Genomic DNA, 21,228 nt, shown 5'->3' with positions numbered 1-21,228 from the left:
AGGCTAAAGCTATGTAGCTCCAGTTCTCTGAGCTTAAGGATCCAGAAAATAGGAACTGGATAGGGGATAGGAACAGGGAAAGAAAGGTGTTAAGGACGACATTGGGATTTTGGGCTGGGGACTGATCGCACCCCCAAAACCATGTTGGCCATAGGAGCCTCCCTTCCTAACATCACTCTCCTCCTGGCCCATCATTGGTTTTATTTTCCACATCACATTTCTCTCCATCTGAAAAGTTCTCGGGTCATTTGTTGGTGGGTTATGTTCCATCCCCCCGCCCCGACTGTGCATCCCATGAGGGCAGGGACCACGTCTGCTTGCTCACGCCGTTCCCCCAGTACACTTGGCACACATAGGCGCTCCATAAATGAATGAATGCATGCATGGATGAGCAACGCCCTGAACTGGTCTCTGAGCTGAACTGGTCCGAGCCCAGGCTCAGCCTCGAGTGCTACCTGTCCTTGGGATGGGTGCTGGCTCCATCTTGGTGACCTGGAAGGGTTTGCGTCCAGGAGTCTCTCTCTTGGGAGCTCCAGCGGCCCAGCCTGTCCCTTGCCCAACAGCCAGACGGCCGCTGTCCAGCGGGCCAGGAGGCGGCTCACTGCGACTGCGCCGAAAACTCCACCCTCCCTCTCCCGCCTCCCCTTCTGGCCTCTAAGCGCGCCGCCGAGGCGCGCGCATGCGCTATCGCCCCCGCGCCGCGCGCGACTCCTGTGCGCATGTGCCGCTCTCACTACAGCCGGCGCGCCTGCGCACTGCCCGCCGCCCGCGGGTCCGGCCGGCGCTTGCGTGGTGGCACCGGCGAGTGGGGGGGGCGAGGAGGTGGAGGAGGAGGAGGAGGAGGAGGAGGAGGCGGCGAGAAGATGGCGACTTCGAACAATCCGCGGAAATTCAGCGAGAAGATCGCCCTGCACAACCAGAAGCAAGCGGAGGAGACGGCAGCTTTCGAGGAGGTCATGAAGGACCTGAGCCTGACGCGGGCCGCGCGGGTAAGGGGGCTGCCCGCGCCGACCCCTCTGGGCCGGAGAGGGAGGCAGGGGGCGCGTGTCTGGCGCGTGCACGGGGTGGGGGGCGCGCGGCGGGGGCGGGGCGCGCGCGGCGGGGGCGGGACTTGGCTCGGCCCGTGGGGACAGGTGTCCCCACGCCCCGGGCGTCGTGGGCGGGACAGGTGCCCCCACATCATCGATACCTGAAGGGGTGAAGGTGTCCCTGCATCATTGCTACCTGAAGTGGGGGACAGGTGTCTTTACATCATTGTTACCTGTAGGGGCAGGGGTCTCTACATCATTACTACATGGAGGGAACAGGTGCCATTACATCATTGGTACCTGAGGGGGGAAAGGTGTCCCCACACTGCTACCTGAGGGGGATAGGTGCCTTTATATCACTGCTACCTAGAGCAGTGATACTGAGGTGTGTGAACTGGGTGCTGCTTGCAAGCATTACTGTTAACTGGGGAGGGGGGATAGGTGCTCCTATATCATTGGCACCTGAGGGGGACAGCTGCCCCCACACCATTGCTACCTGAAGGGACAGGTGTCTCTCCATCATTGTCACCTGTGCACTCACTGCCTGAGTGTTGGGGGAAGGACAGGTACCCCCACTTGCAGAGCTGAGATGGGATAGGTATCTCCCTTTTGGATACCTGGGGGAAAGGTCTGGCCTCCGCTGTGGGGACCTGGGCGGGATCAGGAAGGCAGATTGGGCTGTCTTGGAGCTTGGAGTGCTGACAGCTGCCCCTTCCCCATGCAGCCCATATGGTGGGGACCAGGTGATGTTCCTCCCACTAGGACAAGGTACAGCTGGCCACAGATGGCCCCTGGCCCCTCAGGACCAGGATGGAGGGACAGTTCTTCAGATGGCTGGGTGCTTTTGGTGTGCAGGAGCAGGCCCGGTTACCTGCTAACCTCATCTGGGAAGCCGCTGTAGGCCTGGAGCAGGGGCTTGGTTGTGGCTGGGGTTGGGGGTCCTGGCCCTTCTTCTGGGCCCCAGCTCTCTGGCGACCACCGTGAGGTGCCAAGCTCCTTGGGTCTCGGTATCCTCCCTTGTGGAGTGTGTCTAGCAAGCCCTTCCTCGTGGGTCAGGGAGGGGAGCATGCTTTGCACAGGTGGCAGTAAATCTCTGCTTCGATCCTGCAGAGCGATGGGACCCCTCTGCTGTACCCTGGGGCCTTGGGGAGGGGTTGAGTGGGAGCTGCAGACACCCACCCCGCTGGTTTCTGGATTTGGTGTCCGATCTGACTGGCCTAGGCAGACCTACCTCCATGCCGTGAGCCTCAGTTTCTGATTCCTCAGGTGGGCTTTTGGGGTGACGTTACTTTTTAATTAGTTGCTTGTTTCTCTTTGAGATCATGACCTTAAGACTAGAATGTGTGTCTTCATTTCCGTGCGTTTGTTCAGCTATATCAGTCGGGTGCTCACTGTCGGCCAGGTGCTGCTTGTCCCTGCTCCAGCCGCTTGCGGCCTCGCTCAGGATGTGGTTGGTGAATGAATGAATGAATGAAAGCGCGCAGCTTGAGTGTTGCCCATACGTCAGGGCTTCTGAGTGCAGGAGTGTCCACTTCATCTTGTCTGCAGCATGTAGTGTGTGCTAGCATGCAGTAGGTGTCAAATGTATGTGGTGTGACAAGAAGAAGGGGTCACACTGGTTCTTGACAGTTCTTCATGATCCAAGGCCTGGTTTCTGCTTTAGGGTTGGAAATGAATTATTGGTGTCTTTTTGTTTGTTTGTTTTTGAATTGTTGTTGAAAAGATACCTTTAAAATAACAACTTTATTGAGATAGTACCATATAATTCACTTGTTTAAAGTGTACAGTTCAGTGGTTTTTAGTACATTTACAGAGTTGTGCAACCATCACCACTGTCTAATTCCAGAATGTTTTCATCATTCCTCAGAGAAACTCCACACCCATTAGCAATCACTTCTCATGTGCCCCTCCCCCCAGCCCCTGGCAGCCACCAAGTTTTCTGTCTTTATGGATTTACCTGTTCTGGACGTGTCATATAAATGGACTCATACAAGATGTGGCCTTTTGCGTCTGGCTTCTTTCGCTCAGCCTAATGTTTTCAAGGTTCATCTACATTGTAGCGTGTATCAGGAAGCTTCTTTCCTTTTTATGGCTGAGTAGTATTCCTTTGTATGGCTGGACCACATTTGTTTATCCATTCATTGGTTGATGGATGTAGAAAAGATTTTTAAGATTCGCAGACAGCAGTTCTCTCGGCCCCTGGTAACCGTTTCCCATCTCTTTCCTCCCTCGCCCTGTTGCCTTCCTTTACTTCGGGAGTTGGGGAGGTAGGGTGGGCTTGGGCCCTGGGCGGAGGTGCACTTATACTAGATTTTTACAGACAGAGCAGTGTTCTCTATTGGGGGTGATTCTGTCCTCAGGGGACATTTGGCAATGACATTTTTGGTTGTCTCGACTAGGGGAAGGGCTGCTACTGGCATCTAGTGAGTAGAGAGCAGGGATGCACCCTACGATGCATAGACGGCTCCCACCATAGACAGTGATCCGGCCCCAGGTGTCAGCAGTGTCAAGGCCGAGATACCTTCAGTTTGAAGGAAACGCTGTGTGGGCAGGGGTGCGAGCTTTGCACCCGGGCAGATAGTTCAAAACTCCGCACCCATCAATACGGCTGTGCCACTGTGGGCAGGCTGGTGGCTTTGCCTGCACCTGAGACCAGGATGGGCAAGCTCTTTCCCAGCCTTTTCCGGCTATTGCACATGGCACGTGGTACATCAGCAGTGTCTGGTGCAGGTGAGCGAACCCGCCTGATGCAGGGTCTCCTCCTGCTCACCCTCCTATGGCTGCAGCCTTCTGCGCTGCCTCCGCCTGCGGTAGACACAAACGTTTCACCTGAGAACAGGTGGGACGTGGCCCAGTTGGTACCTGCTCTTCTCAGGGGAATTCCACAGGTCAGCACGCCCACTCCCGGAGCGAGCGGGGACGCTCGTGTCGATGTGTGTCTGTGCACGGCCCTCGGTCATGATGGGTGCACCCGCAGTGCCTTCCCTTGTGAAAGGCCGGTCAGCAGGTGTTGAGCCTGATGAGTAGATCCATGCTGTCACTTCACCCAGGGGCAGGTACCCCAAGGGCTAGTTCGGGTGGCGGATGGGGTGTGACGTCCACTTTTGGGTCGCAGGGTAGAGAGGTGAGTGCACGAATGCTCCTTTCTCGTCCTCAGACATGGGCAGCCTGATGTGCAGAGAGGGCTGTGGTGCTCTGCTGTGTGACTTCGGGCAGGTTTCTTAACCTCTCTGGGTCTCAGAATCCTGATCTGTGAGCAAGGGTAGCTTGCTTATTCCACAAAATGACATTTTTATTTGCCCAGCACGTCCCAGGGACTGTATTAGGTACTGGGGAGCCAGCAGCTTATGAGGCATGTGAGGGCCATGCTCTTGGGGAGCCGGCATGGTTTTAGTGGAGACAGGAGAGAATTGCTACAGATAAATGAGGCCGATGCTCTCAGAAGAAGCAAAGCAATGTGCTAGGACTGGCTAGGGCGGGAGGCTGGCACCTGGACAGTGAGACAGAGGCCCCCGCGCCCCCCACCCCCACCCCATGCTGGGGAAGGGTGTCCCTTGTGAGGGAGGCAGGTGCAGAGGCCCCGAGGTGGGAAGGGCTTGGCGAGGTTGAGGCTGGCATATTGAGAGAGAGAGAGGAGAGATGCGGCTGGCCCCTGAGGGAGGGGCCCTGGGAGGGTCTGTGATGGTCAGTGGCCTGATCCTTTGCTTGTTTTTGTAATAGCTTTATTGAGATATCATTCCCAATACATTCAAACCACTCATTTAAAGTGTACTGGGACTTGCCTGGTAGCACAGTGGTTAAGAATCCGCCTGCCAATGTAGGGGACAGCCCTGGCCCCAGGAAGATCCCACGTGCCGCGGAGCAACTAAGCCCGTGCGCCACAACTACTGAGCACGCACTCTAGAGCCCGCGAGCCACAACTACTGAGCCCACGCGCCACAACTACTGAGCCCACACACCGCAACTAGTGAAGCCCGTGTGCCTAGAGCCCGTGCTCCGCACCAAGAGAAGCCAACGCACCTCAATGAAGAGTAGCCTCCGCTCACCCCAACTAGAGAGAAAGCCTGCATGCAGCAACGAAGACCCAACGCAGCCAAAAAAGAAAAAAGAAAAGTGCACCATCTAGGGACTTCCCTGGTGGTCCAGTGGTTAAGACTCCGAGTTTCCACTGCAGGGGGCACAGGTTCAATCCCTGGTCGGGGAACTAAGATCCCTCAAGCCGCGTGGCACGGCCAAAAAAATAAATAAAGTGTACCATCCAGTGGTTTTTAGCATATTCACAGAGTTGTGCAACCATCACCAATTTTAGAACATTTCCATCACCCCAGAAGGAAACCCCGTCCCCTTAGCAGTCACTCCCCATTCCCCCTCCCACACTCCTGGCAACCACTCATCTACTTTCTGTCTCTGTGGATTTGCCTGTTCTGGACATTTCATATAAATGGAATCATATAACACGTAGCTTTTTATGTCTGACTTTTTTTGCTCAGCGTGATGTTTCCGAGGTTCATGCATATTGTAGGGTGTATCAGTCCTTCCTTTCTTTATTAAGAATTGTGGTAAAATATACAAAACATACAGTTTACCATCTTTTTTTTTAACATTTATGTATTTATTTTATTTATTTTGGCTGTGCCGGGTCTTAGATGAGGCACTCAGGATCTTCGTTGCGACATGTGGGATCTTCAGTTGCAGCGTGCAGACTTCTTAGTTGCGGCATGCGGGATCTAGTTCCCTGACGAGGGATCAAACCCAGGCCCCCTGCATTGGGAGCTCAGAGTCTTACCCACTGGACCACCAGGGAAGTTCCTAATTTAACCATCTTAACCATTGATAAGTGTACAGGTCAGTGGTATTGAGTACGTTTACAGTGTCGTGTAGCCACCACTGTCCGTTACTTCATTACTCTTTAAGGCTGAATAATACTCCATGGTGTGGATACACTGCATTTCGCGTATCCATTTGTTCATCCGTGGACACTCGGGATGTTTCCACCTTTTTGGCTGCTGTGACCAGTGCTGCTGCGGACGTTTGTGTCCCAGTGCTTGTGTGGACGCGGGTCTTCCTTTCCCTTGGGTGTATACGCCGAGGAGTGGAGTTGCTGGTCACTCTCAAATGGTAACTCTCCATGTAATCATTCAAGGATGCTTCGTGTCTTACAAAGATGGCTGTGAGCTGAGTGGGCAAGGGGGTGAGAAGGGAAGCAGGCAGATGGTGCGAGGCCGCTGTAGCATCCCGGCTGGGGAATGGAGAAGGTGGCTTGAGCAGGGAGGTGGCCGTGGCAGTGGCCGGAGTGGTGGATTTTGCCAGCAGAGATGACTGGACGTGTGGGTGGACCGGATGTGGGAGGTGAGGGGAAGAGATGGGGGCGCGTCGCCCACTTGCCGGGGGCTCAGGGCACAGGAGGCTCTGCCTGTAACTGATCACTGAGCATCCCAGGGAGCAGCACCTGGGCCAGAAAAAGCCCGCGTGCAAAGCAGTCCACGGTGGCCCAGCCAGGGCTGCCAGCTCTGGCTGCGCTCAAGGAGGGTGTTCTCCCGGCCCTACCCTGTGACGGGGGTGGCTCTGCACAGGCTGTTGGAAAACGGGCCTCTGGGCCGCAGGCACCGTGCAGCGGGGGCTCGGGTTAGCTGAGCGTGGAGGCCGCCCCCAGTCCTGGCCTCCATCCTGGGCTTTGGCACCATTTGCCTCTGTGCCGGCTGCTTCAAGTGTCTGGTGCCATCTGCAGCCTTAACACACACACACGCACGCAGGACTCGCCGAGCTGCTCTGTTGAGAGGATGGGGTACACGGCACCCCACCTCCAGAAGGCCCCAGCAGTCTCAGTGCCTTCCAGCTGGTGATCTGCCACACCCGGTAATAGGTTGCATGGGGGCCCCTAAGAAGATGTGCCCACATCCTGACTCCCAGAACCTGCGACTCTGACCTTATTTGGAAAAGAAGGTCTCTGCAGCTGTGAGTAGGGTAAGGATCTCAAGATGGGGTTGTCCTGGATTTAGGTGGTCAGATGACTGGCGTCCTCACGAAAAGAGAAGACCCGGACTCACGTATGAGAGGCCATGTATGACGGAGGCAGAGATTGGAGTGTTGCAGCCACGAGCCAGGGATGCGTGGAGCCCCCAGAAGCTGGAAGAGGCAAGGGAGGATCCTCCCCTAGGGCCCCCAGAGGGAATGTGGCCCTGCCGACACCTCGATTTTGGATGTCTGGCCTCCCGAGCTGTGCAAAAATGAATTTGTGTTGTTTTATGCCCGCCCCCCGCCTTTGGCGGTCATTTGGCGGACACTCTCCTGGGCTGAGACAGAGCCCGCGGAGTCCAGGTACCATGCGGAACCCGCTTCGGGGCGGTGGGCCTGAGGGTTGTCTGCAGATGTGCACACGTGTCCTTCTTTGGCAGGTCATGTTCCCCTCGAGGCCTTGAGTGGATCCGTCACACACCCATTGTCAGGAACTGGGGACTCTCGCTCTGTCCTGGGCCTGGTGGTGATGGTGAACAAGCCTGAGAAACAGCAGCTAGAGCAAAGGCCCTGGGGCAGGAGGGGCATCTTGTCAGGAGCTGACCAAGAGTATGGTCACAGTGTGGTCAGGGGTAAAGTCTGTCCTTTGCACTCTCGGGTCCTGCCCCCTGCCGGGCGCCGTGTGGCTTTCACTCATCCCCATTCTTGTTGCTCAGCCCCTCCTACCGGAGAGGAGGGTCGGCTTTGCCATTGTGCCCATGGGGAAGCTGAGGCCCAGTGCTGCATCCCAGCCGGGAAGAGGCAGAACTGACGTGTAGCTCTGGGATGAGCACACGCGCTGTGTCCGAAACAAGGAAGTAAGAACACAAACTAGAACCTTCAGTAGCTTGCCAGAGCCTGCTTGGCCCCATGTGGGCCTTGGTTTTTCCGAAACGTGACTCAGTTTCTCCCACCACGCCCCTGTTTCTCCCATGACTTGGACCCTGGACTCCATATTTCCTGTCACTAATTGTCCTCGTCTTGGAGGCGGCAGACTTGGGACACCATCACACACACCTTTGTGCAGTGCCCATGGCGCTTTTCCCATAAAAGCCATGGTCTAGATCAGGCTGGGTGCCGAAGTCTCTGTGGCTGGCACGGGACACGCTTCTGGGTTAATTGGTCCAGTTGTCATTTGGAAGGAGGCTTTCTTGGAGAGCCCTGGTTCTGTTCCCACAGGGGACTGCTGAGTGGCCCTGCCAGCCGGGGGTCCTGTGTAGAGAACCCTCCTAAAGCTCATGGCCAGCCCGGGAACCATGCGGAGTGACCTTGTTTTGGAAAAAAAAGCCTTAAAAAATTGACGTGACATTCACATAAAATGAACCATTTTAATACACATTTCGGTGGCATTTAGCACATTCACAGTGTTGCACAGCCATCACCTCTGTCTAGTTCCAGAACATTTCCATCACCCCAGAAGGAGATCCAGTCCCCATTAGCAGTCACTCCCTATCCTCCCCTGCCCCATCTCCTGGCAACCACTAATCTACTTTCTGTCTCTGTGGATTGGCGTGTCTGGACGTCTCATGTAAATGGGTCCATACAACATGTGGCCTTTTGTGTTTGGCTTCTTTCACTCAGCATGATGTTTTCGAGGTTCATCCACTTCGTAGCACGTGTCAGAGTGTCATTCCTTTCTGTGGCCAAATAATATTCCGTTGTGCGGATGGACCACATTTAGTGTATCTGTTACCTGTTGATGGGTGTATGGCCTGTTTCCGCTTTCTCACTGTCATGAATGGTGCTGCTGTGAACATGTGTGTGCAAGCATTTGCACAAGCCCCTGTTTTCACCTTGTGGGCACATGCCCGGGAGTGGAATTGCCGGGCATATTGATTCACCAGGTGGAGGCCGGTGCACAGGGTGTGCGGTGCTGGGGCCCACCTGCTCCGGGGAATCCAGGAGGGCTTGCTGGACCTGCAGTAGGTGTGGAACCAGGGGGGTCTGTGGCTGGGTGAGGGGAGGGTGTCACTGGCTGAGGGACAGGCATGGAAGCTGAGGGCTTAGTTCCGAGGCCGCCTTCTCATTTCCTTGACTGTGACCCACTGTTAGAAATTTGTGTTTCGTGTCATAACAGCCGCCACCAACAAACATACAATTGAAACAGTTTTCTCCAAGGAGTCCAGCCCTCCCTGTGTGTGTGCAAAGTTGATATAATTGGTTCCCTTCTGTTTATTATAAAATGCCAGGGACCCACTGAATTGGTTTCATAACCCAGTAATCCAGGGCTCAGCCAGCTACACCTGTTTTTTTGTAAGTAAAGTTTTATTAGAACACAGCCACGCCCATTCATTCATGCCTTGTCTGTGGCAGTTGAGTCATTGCCGCAGAGACCTGATGGCTTAAAGAGGTGGAGATATCTACCATCTGGCTCTTTACAGGAGTTTGCTGGCCCTGGGCCAATGGCTGTCACCCACAGTTTGAGCCCCACTGACCAAGAGCAACAAGGAAGGTTGGGAGGATGGTGGGCAGTGGTTCTGTCACTCTTGGGGGTCTCTGAACCACCTTGGAACTAAAGGATGCAGACTCTGGGCTCCCCCAAGATCCTGCTTCTGGAGGTCTGGGTGGGGACCTGAGTTCTGAGTGGGGATCTGAGGACCCTGCCATGTGGGCCTTGCTGGGAGGCCCGGACACCGGGGTCACCAGGGCTGTGCCAGGTGGAGGGATAGGGTTGGCCTCCGTCAGAGGGGTAAGTGGGCTGTCTGGCCCTTGGTTGGTGGCCTGGTGGTAATTGTCGGTCCGTACCACCAGGGAGGGTTCTGCTGTCACTGTCCCCAAGGCTGGCTCGGGGGCAGAGTGCCAGATGACTCTTGTCCACGCAGTGGGCCTTCTGGTCCTGCTCGGGGTCACTTAGGTTACCGTGGGTCAGCATTGGGCCGTTGCGGGCGTCCCGAAGGCTGAGTGCTGGGCCTCCTCTGCCGCTCTCGGCGCCGGGGGCTTCTGGTTTCAGCTCAGTGGTACAGGCTGCCTTCCATGCTGTTCCGTGAGACAGGGTACTGGCGCCTCAGGGGCTGGGATTCAGAGTCCTTGGTGCTGGGGATTTCTTTTTAAACAGGGACCCTCTGGAAGATGCCATGTGGATGTCAGGGGTGGGGTCTGGCCTGGGGAGAGACCGCCCGAGTGCAGTGGTGGGGAAGTGTCAAAAATGGGTGCTCCAGGGTGCTCACCCCGGCCGGTTCTGCCTCTGCGGGCATTTGGCAACGTCTGGGGACATCTTGGGTTGTCATGACTTGGGGCGGTGGGTGTTCCTGGCATCTGGTGAACGGAGACCAGGGGTGCTGCTCCACACCCTGCAGTGTGCACGAGGCCCCTGATGTCGGTGGGTGCCGAGGCTGGGAAGCCCTGCTCCTGTGCTCCCCCGCGTGCCAGGATTGTGCAGGCGAGAAGGGGTCGGTAGAGGCCCCCGGTTCCTTGAGGTGCAGACCTTGAGCCTGGCGACATATCAACACCCCAGGCAGCTGACGGCATCCTCCCGGGTTTACTGAGGGGGAAACCACGGCTCAGAGAGCAAATGTCACAGAACATTCGAGGTGGGAGAGCTGGGATTTGACCCCTTTGGACAGACCCAGGTCACCACACGTTTTCCCCTGTCTCATGCGGCTCTGGGAGTTGGCCAGCCGGTCGGGATGAGGCAGAGCCTTCCAGGCTGCTGGAACCCTGTGCGTGGAGGGAAGGGCTTGAGGAGCATAGACTGCACGGGCAGAGGGCTGGGGAGGGAGGTGGGGCGGGTGATGGAGGGCCCTAGGCCAGGCCCTGTTTGTGGGCCATGGGGTGTCATGGAAGGTTCCAGCAGGACGGTGACGTGAGTGACGCGAAGGTGCGGGAGTGGCAGGGGCCATGCTTGCTAGAGCCCAGGTGCCTACACCCAGCAAGTGGTGGCGGTCACCCCGAGAAAGAGCCTGTTGCTTCCCCTGGTACACAGATGAGAGACCAAGGCGTGACAGGTCAGGTGGTTTGCTGTGTGTGGAGGTGCTGGGATCGACCCTGTGTCTGAATCTGGGGCCCACATTTTTCTTGATGCAGCCATAAGGGGCCCTGTTGGAGGCTGAGCTTCGATTCATATACATCTGTTGGTGACCGTGGCGGTCGTCCCTGGTGTTTTGCAAATCAGGCGTTCACTGTATTCCTCCCTGTGCCTGCCCCACCTGTGTGTCTGTCTCTGAACCCCCTGCAGCAGGGAGGGGACTGTAGCACCTTGGGCTCTGCCACGATGAGGACAGAGGGAAGGCCGATTTGGGACATTTCAGAGGTAATAATGACGGTTTACTCAGAGGTGAGCAGGAAGGAGAGCGAGGTGGGGGAACCAGTGAGAAAGGGGTGGGGATGGGAGAGTCTCACCTCATCTTGGAGCTTGTAGGATGGATTAGCCCCCCATTTCTGGCTGGGGCGTCTCCGACCCCCTCTCCTCACCTCCCTCCCTCCACCATGTCCAGCCCTACCCCAGAGCAGAGGTGGGTGTGCCCTGCCCTGGCCAGAGGTGGCTCTGGTGCCGCCGGCTGGCTGGGGGTCCAGGTGCGCAAACAAGGAAGCCACTGCTTGCCTCTCGGGCCAAGGATTCAGAGAGTCAATATTTATTATTTGCCAGATGGAAATGAGGCGCGGCCGGGGCTTCCTCCTCAGAGTTCTCAGATGGGCGTGGAGGGGAGAAAGTGCTTGGGGTGAGGGGGGCCTGTAGCACCCGGTACCCAGCTTGGGACCATGCTGCTGGGCTTTTCTCTGCTTCCTCCTGAGTGAGTTTAGACCTGGGAGTCCCCTCTGGGCTCTTCTCCCTCTCGGTGAAGCGGGGGTCACAGTGGTGTCTGCCTCATAGGCTTGTGGTGAGACCTAGACGGGTTAACCCAGGTAGCGTGTCCGGAATGGGGCTCGCACGTAGATGCGTGCTTGCCGCTGCTGGGATTCTGGAGGCGTGCGCACAGTGAACGCACGGCGGTGCTCAGCGGCACTGGGCGGGCAAACGGCAGGCATTCAGCAGACACTCAGCTCCTGCTCAGCAGGTACCCGGTATACCCAGCAGGTGCTCAGCAGACACAGAGTGAACCATCGGTGGGTGCCCAGCAGGCATTCAGCAGGCACACAGGGTGTACCCAGCAGGTGCCCAGCAGGCGCTTGGCAGCAGGCATGGAGTGGGCACAGCAGACAGTCAGCAGGCACGGAGTGGGTTTTCAACAGGCACTAAGCAGATACTGGACTGTGACCCCCCCGAGGGCAGGCCTAGCTCTAGTTCATTTTAGAATCTTCTGGGTGCAAGTGTCCTCTAAAAGGGCCAGTCTCCCACCACACAGTCAGGCTTCTCCCCTTAAGTAGTGGGAATGTGGCGTGGGGTCCCGTTTTCCATCTGGGAATGTGTACCGGGTGCCGAGTGGCTACAGAGCCAGGTGGGTAGTAGGATCTTCCCAGAGCTACAGTTTTCTGAACAGTTTTAGGGAGAAACTTGGAGTTTGTATTGACTATGCAGGGGTCTGGAGTGGACTGGCAGACCCCTGTGGGCTCCGGAGGGCGGGCCTGGGGCAGCGTGGTGCCTGTTCGGCCCTGCAGGTACCCTGGGCTGGGGAACGTAGGAAGCACCGGACCACACAGTGAGGTCTCCCTGCAGTGGCCAGGGTTTGGACTGGAAAGTCTAGTGCTTCAGTCAGTATTTATTGAGCACCTACTTTGTGCTGGGCCCTGGGGAAACCTTGCAGAACAAGTGGGGAAACCATGCCAGCAGCCAGCTGGTCCCTGGCCCCAAAGTCATGGCTCTGAGAGAGTGAAATGGGATGGGAGTAGGGGGGCCCTTTGGTGGAGGTGGCGTTTGGGCTGAGCCCCAAGGCACAAGGGTGAGCCATGGGATTGGGAGATGTGAGGCCTGTTGTTGGGGAGAGCCTGGCCCGGCCGAACTCCGTGGGTGATGTGTCATGGGCCCCCGTGAGGGGTCAGAGTCCGATTCTGGGGTGGTGGGGTGCTCCAGGAAGGTTATGAGCAGGGCAGTGATGTGCGATGTAGGTTTAGCAAAGATCCCTCCAGCCACCATATGGGCACAGGCCTGGGGAGAGTGAGGGCAGGGGATGCAGGGGTCTGGGGTGGACTAGTCCCCTGGGAGGGAACCAGGGCAGGCATCCCCAAGGGGTGGTGGGTGCTGAGGGAATGAACGCTGACTCCTTACAGACCAGGACTTGCTGACTTGGCGGAAGTTCTTTCACCCAAGAATCGGGAATCTGATTCCCCAGGGTGGGGATGGGGGAGGTTTATATTAAATAGCTTTCACTTTATGCTCTGCTGGCCCCCATAATGAGGAAAGGCATTTCTGCAGCAGAGAAGAGACCTTGAGTCCTAATTTCCTATGTGAACTTCCTTCTCTGTCAGGTGGTCCCATCCTGACACCCCACTGGTCACGGGGGTTTCACCCCAAAGCCGGGGCACGGCATTCTATCCAGAGGGGTCAGTCTCTGCTGTGAAGGACAGATCTTTTCCCTTGTTGGCTGTTGAGCATTTGAGCCTCTGTTCCTGGATCCAGCCTGGGAGCTCGGTGGTCCCTCCTGAGTTGCCCTGCTCCCGCAAGGACGCTCATGATGGGAGAAGCCCTGTGAGAGCTTTTGAGGTGTGCCCTTCCCTGCCAGCTGGGGTTGCAGGGACATACCCTGCCACCCTTTTTTTTTTTCAGTAATAAAAGAAATTGTTTATGTCTCAAAACTTTGATGAGGATTGAAAACAGAAAACCCAAAGCACTTCCCTTTTCCTCCGTGCATCTGACAACAGCTCACCTGGGCGCGGAGGGTGGGTGGGTGCATGCCAGCTGGTCATTCGCCTGGAAATCTCAGGGAGGAAGTGTCAGCCCAGCCAGGCAGAGTGCCCAGGGCTGGCTCTGCAGGGCTGGCCAGTCCTCGGGCTGGGGACACCGGGGTGGGGGTGGGGGGTGGAGCATGCCCCACAAAGACCGAGATCTGTCCGCCCTGCCGGAACGTCCAGGGGGCTGCTGTGTCCATGCCCTGCCGGCTAAAGAGCCTCTCTCACATTGAGATCAAGTTCAGTGATCAAGTTCAGAAGAGACAAACTCCTGCGGCCCTCCTCCGTGGGTCCTTTTGTACCCGTGAGCATTGTGCTGTCTTGATCCCTGCTGTCCTCCCAGGCAGGAGGGCTTTGATAGCTGTAATTAGGATGGGAGCGGCTCATTAAACCATCACAGAATCAATGCACAGCCTCAGGAGTGATTTATGGGCCCAGCAGCCAAGGTGCCAAGGAGATGCTAATTTCATCCCTGCTGGCTCAACAGATGCAGAGGGAGGAGCCCTGAGGGTCAGTAGCAGGGGCCTTCTGGGGGTCACTTGTGCCCAAGAGCCCTCCCCATGGCGACGCCCCCACCCTGCAAGTCTAAGTGGCTATTATTGGGGCTCAAAGCCCTGCCTCTGCCGGCTTCCTCCAAATGACTCCTCCTCTTGTGCCTCAGTTTTTCCATGTGTAGAGTTGTACAGATTAGATGACGTGCCCACCCTAAGCGCTTAGCCTCGTGCCGGGGGGCATCAGGGTGCCCCATGGGGCAGGGTCTTACACTTTGCACCCATGTGCCCTGGCTTGACATGTGACAGGTGCCAAGAAACAGTTTAGGAATTGTCTGTTCAGTTTTATTGGGGGGGAGGGATATTCATTTCTTTTCACTTTTTCTTTTGAGAGAGTTTTAGATTTAGTGAAAAGTTGCAAAGACAGTACAGTTTCCATAGCCCCTCACCATGAACGGCGTCACAGGACCAGGACAGCAGCATTGTCACAGGTCTATCAGCTAGACTCCAGTCTGCGTTTGGATTTCCCCAGATGTCCCTCAGTGACCTTTTTTGGGCCTAGGTTCTGTCCAGGCTCCCACGTTGCATTTAGTCGTTGGGTCACCTCAGTCTCCTCCAATCCATGATGCTCAGGGTTTCCTCAGTGTCCATGACCTTCACCTCTTGAAGAGAACTGCTCAGTCTTTTTGTGGAATCTCATTCAGGGCGGTTTGTCTGTTTTCTTGCCATGGGGTTACGGTGGTGTGTTTTGGGCAGGAATTCCATAGGAGTGAAATGCTAATTTTCTTTTTGTATTTTTCCTTTTTAAAAATTGTGGGAGGGAATTTCCTGGTGGTCCAGTGGTTAGGACTCAGCACTTTCACTGCCCGGGCCCGGGTTTGATCCTTGGTCAGGGAACTAGGATCCCGCAAGTCGCGTGACGTGGCCAAGTAAGTAAATAAATAAAGTGGGAAAATATACGTAATGGTTCCCCATCTTAACCATTTTTAAGTTCGGGGGCATTAAGTACGTTCACATTGTGGTGCTACCGTTCCCACCATCCATCTCTGGAACTCTTTTCATCTTGCAAAACCGAAACTCTGTTCCCATATTAAACACCTTCTGTCTCTATGAATTTGACTACTCTAGGGACCTCGTGTAAATGGACTGACTCATAATATTTGTCCTTTTGTGACTAGCTTATTTCACTTAGCATAATGTCCTCAAGGTTTGTCTGTGGTGTAGCATATGTCAGAATTTCCTTCCTTTTTAAGCTTGAATAATATTTCATTGTATGGATGGACCACATTTGTTTACCCATTTATTGGACACTTGGGTTGCTTCCACCTTTTGGCCGTTGTGAATAATGCTGCTCTGAACATGGCTGTACAAATATCTGTTCGAATCCCTGCTGCCATTTTTTGGGGGGGTGTATACCCAAAAGTGGGATTGCTGAATCATGTGGCCATCCTGTGTTTAATTTTTTGAGGAACCTCCACACTGTTTTCCACAGCGGCTGCACATTCCCGCCAACAGTGCACAAAGGTTCCAATTTTTTCACATCCTCACCAGTACTTTTTCTTTTATGGCTTTTTGATTATAGCCATCCTTGTGGATGTGAGGTGGTATCTCGTGGTTTTGATTTGCATTTCCCTAATGATTAGTGATGTTGAACATCTTTTCATGCACATGTTGGCCATTTGTATATTTTCTTTGGAGAGATATCTATTTGGGTCCTTTGCCCATTTTATTTTTTTTTAAATGTAAGTTTCACGCATACAGCATTGTAGTTCAACATCTGTGTACACTGCAGAGTGATCACCAACACAAGTCTAGTTACCATGCATCACCATACAGTTGACCCCTTCACCCATTTTGTCCACCCCCAACCCCTTTTCCCTCTGGTAACCACTAATCTATTCTCTGTATCGATGAGTTTTTATTTTATTTTGTTTGTTCTTCTTTTTTTTTTTTTTAGATTCCACATATGAGTGAAATCATATGGTATTTGTTTTTTTCCATCTGACTTATTTGACATAGCATAACACTCTCATATCCATTTATGTTGTCTCAAATGGCAGGACTTCATTCTTTTTTTATGGCTGAGTTGTACTGTGTGTGTGTGTGTGTGTGTGTGTGTATGTATAAATACATATGTATAAAACATTTTCTTTATCCATTCATCTATCAATGGGTACTTAGTTTGTTCCCATATCTTGGAGGTTATAAATAGTGTGGAAATGAACATAAGGGTGCATATATCTTTTCTAATTAGTATTTTTGTGTTACTTTGCCCATTTTTTTTTTTTTTCTTGTGGTATGCGGGCCTCTCACTGTTGTGGCCTCTCCCGTTGCGGAGCACAGGTTCCGGACGCGCAGGCTCAGCGGCCATGGCTCACGGGCCCAGCCACTCCGCGGCATGTGGGATCTTCCCGGACCGGGGCACGAACCCGTGTCCCCTGCATCGGCAGGTGGACTCTCAACCACTGCGCCACCAGGGAAGCCCACTTTGCCCATTTTTGAATTGAGTTGTTTTTTGCTGTTGAGGTTTAGGAGTTCCATATATATTCTGGATGTTAATCCCTTATCAGATACATGATTTGCAAATATTTTCTCACGTTCCATGGGAATGGGGCCTTTTCACTCTGTTGATGGTGTCCTTTGATACACAAATGTTTTCAATTTTGACAAAGCCCAATTTATATATATTTTTCTTTTGTTGACTGTCTTTTTGGTGTCACAGCCAAGAAGTCATTGCCAAATCTAGTGTTTTGAAGTTTTTCCTCTGTTTTCTTCTGAGCTTCTATAATTTTAGTTACATAGTTAAAGTTTTATAGTTTTAGCTTTAGGTCTGGATCCATGTTGAGTTAATTTCTATATATGGTATAAGGTATGGGTTTAGCCTCAGTCTTTTGCATGTGGAGATCCAGTTTTCCCAGCACCATTTGTTGAAACGAGTGTCCTTTCCTTTTTGAATGGTCTTGGCACCCTTGTCAAAAATCATTTGACCATATACGTGAGAGTTTATTTCTGGGCTCTGTATTCTATTCCGTTGGTGTTATATGTCTTTATGTCAATACCAGACTGTCTTGGTTGCTGTGGTTTTGTGGTAAGTTTGGAGATCGGGAAGCATGAGTCCTCCAACTTTGTTCTTCTTTTTAAAGATGGTCTTGGCTCTTTGGGGTCCCTTGAGATTCCATATGAACTTTACAGTGGATTTTTCTATTTCTGCCAAAAATGTTGTTGGAATTTTTTTTTTTTTTTTTTTTGGCCACGCTGTGCGGCATGCAGGATCTTACTCCAACCAGGGATCGAAACCTGTGCCCCCTGCAGTGGGAGCGCAGAGTCTTAACCACTGGACTGCCATGGAAGCCCCTGTTGTTGGGATTTTGATAGGGATTGCATTGTCTCTGTAGGTTGCTTCGGGTATTGTTGCCATCCTAACAGTATGAAGTTCTGCTCCTCTCCTGCCAGCTGCGTGACCCTGGGAAAACACATAACTGGCCCCTGTCAGTTTTCCCATCACCGCTCCTAAGATGTTCTGTAGAGCGGGTTAACCATCTCAGTGTGTGAACAACCCTTAGGACTGTACCTGCACACAGTTGGTGCCCTGTGGAGGGAATCACATCTGCTGACTGCCCTGAGGAGCTACTGACTTAGAGGGGAGAAGAGGTTACTGGAGGGTGGGGCCAAGCTGGGAGGGCTGCCTGGAGGCAGAGAGCTCTGTGGTGGGACAGGAGGTGGGTAGGGAGCGACAGAGGAGAAGGAACAGCATATCCTGAGGCACAGAGACCTGGCAGGGGTTTGTCTGGGGCACGACTGTGGGGCGAGGGGAATCTGGGGGCTCAGGAGCTGTGGAGGAGAGGTGACTGTCAGGCCGGCCACGGCGGGGAGGCCCGAGGGAAGAACGGGGCCACCCCTGGGTTTCTGGCTGCCGCGTGGGGAAGATCATGGTGTCATCTGCCAGGGCCACGAGGAGCGGGGGGTGTGGAGTGGAGGACTTGGGCGGACAAGAGCCTCGTGAGGGGCTGCTGAGATGGAGGAGGCTCCTGTGAGCATGATGGAGAGCGTTCCAAGCACAGGGCCAGGTGGCACACTGGAGTTGCTGGCTGACTTGGCATCCGGGGCTGCCCTAGAAGGGGTGACACGTGAGAAGCAGAGGGCTGAGCCCTTAAGAGAGCCGTGTTGGAGGGAGCTGGGAGGGGACCACAGGGCGGAGGCTGGGAGAGGAGCGAAGTAATGGAGAGAGAGGAGGGTTTTCCTCGCAAGGGTAGCCACAGGCACCAGGCTGGAGAGGCACCCCCGGTCGACAAAGGCCTGACCAGCAGTGCCTGCTCTGAGCCTTCATGGTGCTTGGAGGTGCAGGGCTACAGCTGCGTCTGGAGCAGAGGGTGCCTGATGGGGCATGGGGGGAGCCATGTTGGGCCCTGTGGTGCCCCGAGTGAGGTTCGCCTGGGGGGGGCGGGCGAGGGTGCACCTGGCAGAGGGCACAGCAGCTGCAGAGGCTTGGCGTGGCGGGGTGGGGGTTGCCTGTGAGAAGGTGGGGACCAAGGGCACAGGATCCTGAGAGCGCCTGTCCTGGCCTCACGCTCTGCGGGAACGTGGGACTTCATCCTGAGGGTGGTGGCAGGAAGCCTGCAGTGAGGGGCACAGCCACTGGAGCAGGGGAGCAGACCCCGCCTTGGGGTCTGGATGGGAAGGAAGGAGACCTTGGGAGGAAGGCTGGCCAGCACCTGCATGGGCACGAGAGAGGGACAGATAGAGCCTGGGGACCAGCCAGGGGTCATGGATGATAATTGGGGTGAGCCGGTGTGCTTGTCAGCACCCTCCTGGGACCTGCTGGAAAGCTGGAAGTGCACCCAGGGGTGCCGCCTGGGAGCGCTTGGTCCCCGGGACAGGTGAGTCTCCAGGTCCCGTCTGCCCTGGGTGCTTTTCCTTGTGCCTGCGCAGCCCCTCATCGGTCCAGGTGTCGTATTGGGCCCCATCCTGGAAGGTGGCTGAGTTCAGGGGCCTAATCTCCACCTGCCCTGTGCCCTGCCTGCTGTGGATGGGCTGTCTGCTCCCCCATCGCCAGCGCGACACTGGCTCCTCTGTCCACCTCCTCCGAGCATGGGAACTCTGTGCGAGGGAAGGCAGCCTAGGTCACTGGCTTTAATTCTTCTCGTAGCTTCTCATCACACTCAGAGTGAGATCCCGTGAGGCTCTGCGCCCTCCTCCCCCTAGCTCCTTGCTCACTCATGGGTGGCTTGGCTTGCCCCCATGTCCCCCTCCGCCTGTCATGCTCACTCTGACCCCAGGGCCTTTGCACTCACTGGACCGCCTGCCTGGAGTGCTCTTCCCAGCTCCAGTGTCACCTCCTTTACCACCTGCTCCCCCACCCCCGACCCCCTTTCCTGCTTGTTTTCTGCACAGCCCCTCTCACTCAGAAATCCTCAGCCTCCACCCAGCCCGGAACCTGGAGCGCCCCAGGACCTCTTTATGCTGGTGGGTAAGCACGTGAGCCACAGAGCTCGTCCCCGGCCCTACTGGCTTCCCTGCCAGCCTCCTTTCCAGCACCCTCAGGTGACTGGCTCCCCATGTCTCCAACTGCCTGCTCGGGCCTCCTGTCCTGCTGGCCCCAGGCGATGCCTAGTGGACCCTCCCTGGAGGGCACTAGCCCTGCCGGCTGGGCCAGACATACAGGGTTTTCTGGGACGGCTGGAGGGTGAAGACAGGAGCCAGTGAGGGTGGCAGGGCTCCTGGACTGTGTTGAGCAGTTCCCTCAGGTGGGGGTTCTGGGTGGCAGTGTAGTGTGGGCTCTCCCCAAGGAACCCCTGGCTCTTGAGCCAGCCTGGGGCTGGGCCTGACTGCTGACCCCTTGCCTTTGCTCATGTCCCCTCCCCAGGGCTTTGCAGACCTCTTGGTGTCCACTCTGGCTGGGGCTGCTCATGGTTAAATGCTGGACAGGCAGCAGTGGATTTCTTTGGGTTTGGCTCAGGGTGAGACCTGCATTCTGGGCCTCGCTTGGCCCACATGCAACATCCTAGCTCCATACCTTCTTGTCCCACACTTGGCCTGCTTCTGGGGGTGGGGTGGGGGCTTCCTCCCTCCAGGCCTTGGGTCGGTCCACACAGCTGCTGAGCTGGACGGGGGGGGCAGTGGGGACAAGCTGGGCTTGGCAGCCCTGGGTGTGCAGCCAGCTGGGCGACCTCAGGCCTGCCGGCCCTCTTGGAACCCAGACTCGCACATGGGGCGTGAGGGGACCTGTGCAGCCCTCTTGTCTCAGCGCGGGGAATGTGGCCCCGCGCTGGCTGATAATAAATCACGAGCCAGGAATCCAGGCCCCAAGTTGTTGGCACTTTTAGTGTTACAGGAGGAGCCAGCAATTCTGATGTTTAAGTTAATTTCAAAAAAATTTAGAAGTTGGCCACTAGTTTGCATTTTTCAAAATGCTTCTTAGACCTCAAGAAGGCCACAGCTGCGGCCTCGGTGCTCCTGCCTGCCAGATCACAGGCTCTGACGTGGACTGATGGACCCCAAGGCGCTGTGGGTTGGCAGTGCGTGGGCGGCTGTGCCCCTCCTGGGGTGGGTGCCTGGCAGGTTGACCCTGGGCTGCCTCAAGAGGGGATGTGCCACGGCCAAGAAGCCACGTGGCAGTCTGTGTTCCTCTTCTGCGTACACATGTGGGGCCGTGGTGGCTTCCCAGTTAGATGACACTGCTCTGAGGGCAGGGACGTGGTCCTTGGCGACCGTCCCCCACCCACGCCGTTGTCTTGCGAGCGGGGGCTCGGGACAGGTCGCTCCGGGTCTCACCCACCGCTCACCTCCATGCTGACTTGCACTTTGCGCTTGGCCAGAATCTTGGGAATGCTTTTCCTTTCTCTTACATGTTGTTTTATTGTGGTAAAAGTCACATAACATAAAATTTACCATTTCAAAGTGCACAGTTCAGTGGTATTTAGCACATTCACAGTGTTGTGCAACCATCCCCTCTG

At 55.3% G+C, this 21,228-nt stretch overlaps 1 protein-coding gene across 5 annotated transcripts in view; it reads left to right on the top strand.

Annotated features, from left to right (window-relative positions):
* Positions 1-858: 858 nt before the first annotated feature.
* Positions 859-21,228, top strand: part of CRTC1 (CREB regulated transcription coactivator 1) — a 78,692-nt gene continuing 58,322 nt past the window's right edge. For all 5 annotated transcript variants that reach the window (XM_060008016.1, XM_060008014.1, XM_060008015.1 and 2 more), the window contains exon 1: positions 859-989. In XM_060008016.1, coding sequence (XP_059863999.1) covers positions 864-989 — 126 coding nt within the window. In that variant the 5' untranslated portion in view covers positions 859-863. The remainder of the gene's footprint in view (positions 990-21,228) is intronic.

This window comes from Delphinus delphis, chromosome 3 (genome assembly GCF_949987515.2).
Source record: "Delphinus delphis chromosome 3, mDelDel1.2, whole genome shotgun sequence".
Lineage (NCBI taxonomy): Eukaryota > Metazoa > Chordata > Mammalia > Artiodactyla > Delphinidae > Delphinus > Delphinus delphis.
This window is presented reverse-complemented; position numbering and strand designations above follow the sequence as displayed.